The 4,991-nt window shown below is 33.6% G+C and overlaps 1 protein-coding gene across 1 annotated transcript; it reads left to right on the top strand.

The window, feature by feature from the left end:
• The first annotated feature begins 1,027 nt into the window (after positions 1–1,027).
• LOC111909806 (serine/threonine-protein kinase SRK2G) lies at positions 1,028–4,298 on the top strand. The gene is made up of 9 exons (XM_023905580.2): positions 1,028–1,688; positions 2,003–2,077; positions 2,206–2,307; positions 2,561–2,614; positions 2,772–2,864; positions 3,228–3,320; positions 3,454–3,558; positions 3,737–3,835; positions 3,918–4,298. Exons 1-9 carry the CDS (start codon positions 1,413–1,415, stop codon positions 4,236–4,238), a joined length of 1,218 nt encoding a protein of 405 aa, XP_023761348.2. The 5' UTR covers positions 1,028–1,412; the 3' UTR covers positions 4,239–4,298.
• The last annotated feature ends 693 nt before the right edge of the window (positions 4,299–4,991 follow it).

The raw sequence follows: 4,991 nt of genomic DNA, 5'->3' as shown, positions 1-4,991 counted from the left end.
ATGTAAGGTAGGATAGAACATGCTTAAGTTAAGGCTCTTTACAAAATTTTGGAGACATTTAAACAACAAAGATATTGTAAAACTATGACTATATGAGCTAGAGGTGGTGCCGCCTCAAGTGAAGATTAGTGCTTTATATTCTAGAGGATCATGAAAAGGATTTTAGCACATGATCATATTAGCGCTAAGTGAAAACATAAAGATAGAAGGTGATGTGTGGGGTAAACCAGGGATGTCGCAAGGTTCTTGGTTTAAACCTATAATGATACCACATAATTAGTCTCCTTTTGTTTGTTAACATAAAACAAAGCTTCAATCTTCCTGACACCCAAGTGATGTCATTATCTAATTGAAAGGATCCAACTTGGTGGGAGATTGTTGGAAATTATAGAGGAATAAGGAAGTTGGCTATTCCCTTTATCCAACATTAGTGTGGGAAGAAATCCAAAACGGGTTTATAAGCATTCTCTCTTGTTAGGCCTTCAAAGGCTTTAGTGAAAACAAAAGATGAGCCAAGCCCACATATGTACGCCTAGCCTAGCAGTTGAAATGGTGCATAAAATGACACGTTTTAGGCGCAACACTGATGCATCTGTCGCTGGGAGTTGAGGAACTTTTATTTTTTTGCGAGTTTGGGTTGAGCCGTTTAAACCGACCCCATCAACGTTGAGCAGGTGTTGACTTCGTGAATTGTCACATGGCAGCATATGAGTGGTTAGACGTCGTCATCAAATCCCACAACTTAAAAGTCGCTTTCTGTTCTCCTCTTTGTTCCTCTTCTTTTTTTGCAAATAACAAAATCTGAGTTCTTCGATCTGTTTTTCGTTGCTTTGCAGTTATCTTTTATTTTCATAGCTGTTGGAACGAAGTATATTCTGCATCAAATCTTCGGTTTTATGTTGAAGCTTACAGCCTTACAACGACGAAAAACTTTTAAAGACATAAGCTTCTCGGTGCAGTGTTACACCGATAAAGATCAACTACTACAAGGTTGATTTTAATTTTACTGTTTTATTCTTAATTTTGTCACAGATGGCGGTCGTCTTCCTGCTACCTATCTTATAATCATATCTGATTGCGAAGGGTCCATCTATTTCTTGATGAAACTTGGTAAATAATAATAATTAGATTTATTATTCGCAAATAATCTATAAATAATTATCAATATTATTTGTTGGTTTGATTGTTTAAATATAGATATTCATATGATATCCAACAACAAAATATATTATCTTTTACGCATCAACTTACCTACGAAAGTATTATATATGAAGCTCTCAAACCACCAAAAGTTCATTCTTTCGAACGTTGCAAGTGAAAATTAATTCAACTTGAAATAAAGAAAATAATTATTTTAATGATTGGAGTCATGGGAGTTCGTGAAATTGCATGTGACTTCCCATGCCGACCTTATGTATCCAAGTCTCCTTCCCACGTGTTTTCTATCTCATATCCACTATATACACACATTTTGTTTCTACGCATTCCACATACACATCTCTGTATATATACACAAAGTGTCGGAGGTGAGGTTTTCACTTTCAGTCAAAAACTCGCCCATCAGCTCAATGGACAAGTACGAGGTAGTGAAGGATCTTGGAGCTGGGAATTTTGGGGTCGCAAGGCTCCTGCGACATAAAGAAACCAAAGATCTCGTTGCCATGAAATACATTGAGCGTGGTCAAAAGGTATATAACTAAATATATATGATATGTGTTACTTTTGTATGTACATGCTTACAATTTTTTCTTTGAAAAGATCAAATGAGAATCTAATATGTGCATATGTGCACATAGTCCCCAAAAAAGCAAAAATGAAAAAGTATGTGTATATGATAGATATCTATTTTGATTAAAACATATATGTCCATTTAAATTCATGCTCCCACTGAAAATTTTCATCCAGAAAAAAAGGTGTCATGTTCTCACACCTTTTTAGGTTCTAATTTGATGTTTGGCCCTTTCAATATATATATTTTTTATATAAAAAACCCTGAATGCAGATTGACGAAAATGTGGCAAGAGAGATCATAAACCATAGGTCACTTCGTCATCCTAATATTATCCGGTTTAAGGAGGTAAATACTTATACATGTGGATACAATTAATATTTGCAACTTCATGCATGAGTTTGGTTATGTTTAACTTAATATTAATTCTTTTCGCTAACACATGATTTATATATGATTTATGTATGTATATAAAGGTTGTACTGACACCTACACATCTAGCAATAGTGATGGAGTATGCTGCTGGTGGAGAGCTCTTTGATCGTATCTGCACCGCAGGTCGATTCAGTGAAGATGAAGTACGTTTTAATAGTTTGTGGAATTTTCAATTTCTGTTGTTAAACATATATATATATATATATATATATATATATATATATATATATATATATATATATATATATATATATATATATATATATATATATATATATATATATATATATATATATATATATATAGGAAAACAAAATTTTATTACCAATTAATAGAAATATGTATGTATGTAACTATGTATAGTGTGATTATTTATATTTGTTGAAAAATTGACAGGCAAGGTATTTCTTCCAGCAATTGATCTCTGGGGTCTCCTTCTGCCACTCCATGGTAAAAATAATGAACTATTCCAAGATATTAATGTATTGAAATAAGTATTAAAATTCTATTTGAATTTTATCTTTTAAAGTAAAGTTTATATAACTAATGAAAAATTATGATTATATAATGTTGATCATTTCCAACCTAAAGAAGTTGTGATATGCAGCAAATATGTCATCGGGATTTGAAATTGGAAAATACGCTTTTAGATGGAAGTCGAGCACCTCGGCTGAAAATATGCGATTTCGGATATTCAAAGGTTATAATCTAGTTTTCATTTTGAATCTCTTCCCCTTTTTTTTACATTTATCTAATGCATATTTAAAGTTTTCTTCATTTCTCATTCCACTTATGTTTTTGATCCATCCGTTCAAAAAATATGTTTCGACTTTATATCCCTCATCATATTCTTCTTCGATCAATATGAGGGGTACAAAAATCAGATAACTTTTTTTTTAAAAAAAATGTGAGGAGATGAACATTCATAAATGGGATCACTCGATAGATATGTTAAAAATTGGGAAATAATAATTGTCTTGATAATATATAACAATATTTTTACTCTCAAGTAAGTTAAAAAAATTCAAAATGTTAACAGTCTGTTTTTGTTGTTTCTTTATAGTCGTCACTTCTTCATTCGAGGCCCAAGTCAACTGTTGGAACTCCAGCTTACATTGCCCCTGAGGTTCTTTCTCGTAGAGAGTACGATGGCAAGGTACAAATTTATGCCTTCAGATAGAAAAAGCCGAGTTCTATTGATAAATATAAAGTTCACAATATTATATTTATGTTATTAAATTCATGCAAAAATAGTAATATATTTTTAATTATTTTTATATATTTTGTAGTTGGCAGATGTATGGTCATGTGGAGTGACACTATACGTTATGCTGGTGGGAGGATACCCTTTTGAAGATCCAGCTGATCCCAAAAACTTCAGAAAAACCATTAGTGTAAGTGTTCACTTTCAGTCTATTTTCGTGAGAACGACATCAGTACTTCTAGTTGTATACTATTAGCAACATGGTTAAACAGAAAACCTGAAGAAAATAAGGAAACAAATAAAATAAATCGGAAGTTACCTGAATTGAATTTAAAATGCTTACAAATTGGTCTTTAATTGTATTCCAGCGTATTATGAGCATTCAATACAAGATTCCAGACTATGTTCACATATCTCAAGAATGTAAACAACTTCTCTCACGTATATTCGTGGCAAATCCTTCGCGGGTATGACTCAGTTTATTTTGAAAATCAAATAAATTATGTTGTTAGGTTGTGATGATGATCTTATTGCCTTATGATCAAATAGAGGATTACGATCAAAGAAATCAAGAATCATCCATGGTTTCTAAAGAATTTACCAAGGGAGCTCATGGAATCGGCTCAAACCAACTATTATCAACGAGACAACCCAAGTTTTTCTCTTCAGAGTGTGGAGGAGATCATGAAGATTGTGGAGGAGGCTAGAAACCCTGTGCCATCTTCAAAATCAGTAGGGTATTTTGGTTGGGGAGCTGAAGAGGATGACGAAAAAGAGGAAGAATTTGACGAGGAAGAAGTAGAAGAGGAAGATGAATATGAAAAGAGGGTAAAAGAGGTTCATGCTAGTGGTGAATTTAATGTCATTTAAACAAATATTTTGTATCACGTATTCATCTATTGTATTATGATTTGAACAAAAGTTTTCTTTTGTAAGATTATATAAAGTAATATATTATGCATGGTGTTTAGTAATAGAATGATAGTCGCCGATTTGAGAGAGTGAATCTCCTAAGAAAGATGGAAGGCAGAGATTATGATATGGAGCAAATATGTAGCAAACCACAAATGTAGCTGAAAATACGAATGCATTAATTATAGTAATATAAATATGCAGCAAAACACAAATGCAGCTGGAAATCCGAAGATAATGAGAAACGTGGACCTATAGAACTAGATAAACATGCAAGCTAAGAATTAATCAAACAAATGACAACTGTGATTTTGATACTTGTAAATCAGCCAACCTCTTCTTATGCACGAGGATAAGGTTGACAGAATGTGGTTAAGTTCTTGTAGCGAGTTGGCTGTCCGGTGTCCCGCTTTGTTGGGCCGGAAGGATGGGCTGCGTCATGTGGTTCATGTTGGGGTATGAAGTCTTGTCCAACATGGAACATATAGAATCAAGTGGAGTAGTTGGATGGAGCACTTAGAATCTAATGGAACACTTGAAATGGAGCACGTAGAATCAAGTGGAGCACTTGGAGGAACATGGAGCACCTGGAGTTGTGACGGAGCACTTGGAGGTGGAATGGAGCATCAGGGATCAACATGGAACACTTGGAGTTAGAGTAGAGCAACATGAAGGAGAATAAAGCATTAGTGATGCGTCATGCATCATGAT

The sequence above is a fragment of the Lactuca sativa genome, chromosome 1, assembly GCF_002870075.4.
Source record: "Lactuca sativa cultivar Salinas chromosome 1, Lsat_Salinas_v11, whole genome shotgun sequence".
In the NCBI taxonomy this organism is placed as follows: Eukaryota; Viridiplantae; Streptophyta; class Magnoliopsida; order Asterales; family Asteraceae; genus Lactuca; species Lactuca sativa.
This window is presented reverse-complemented; position numbering and strand designations above follow the sequence as displayed.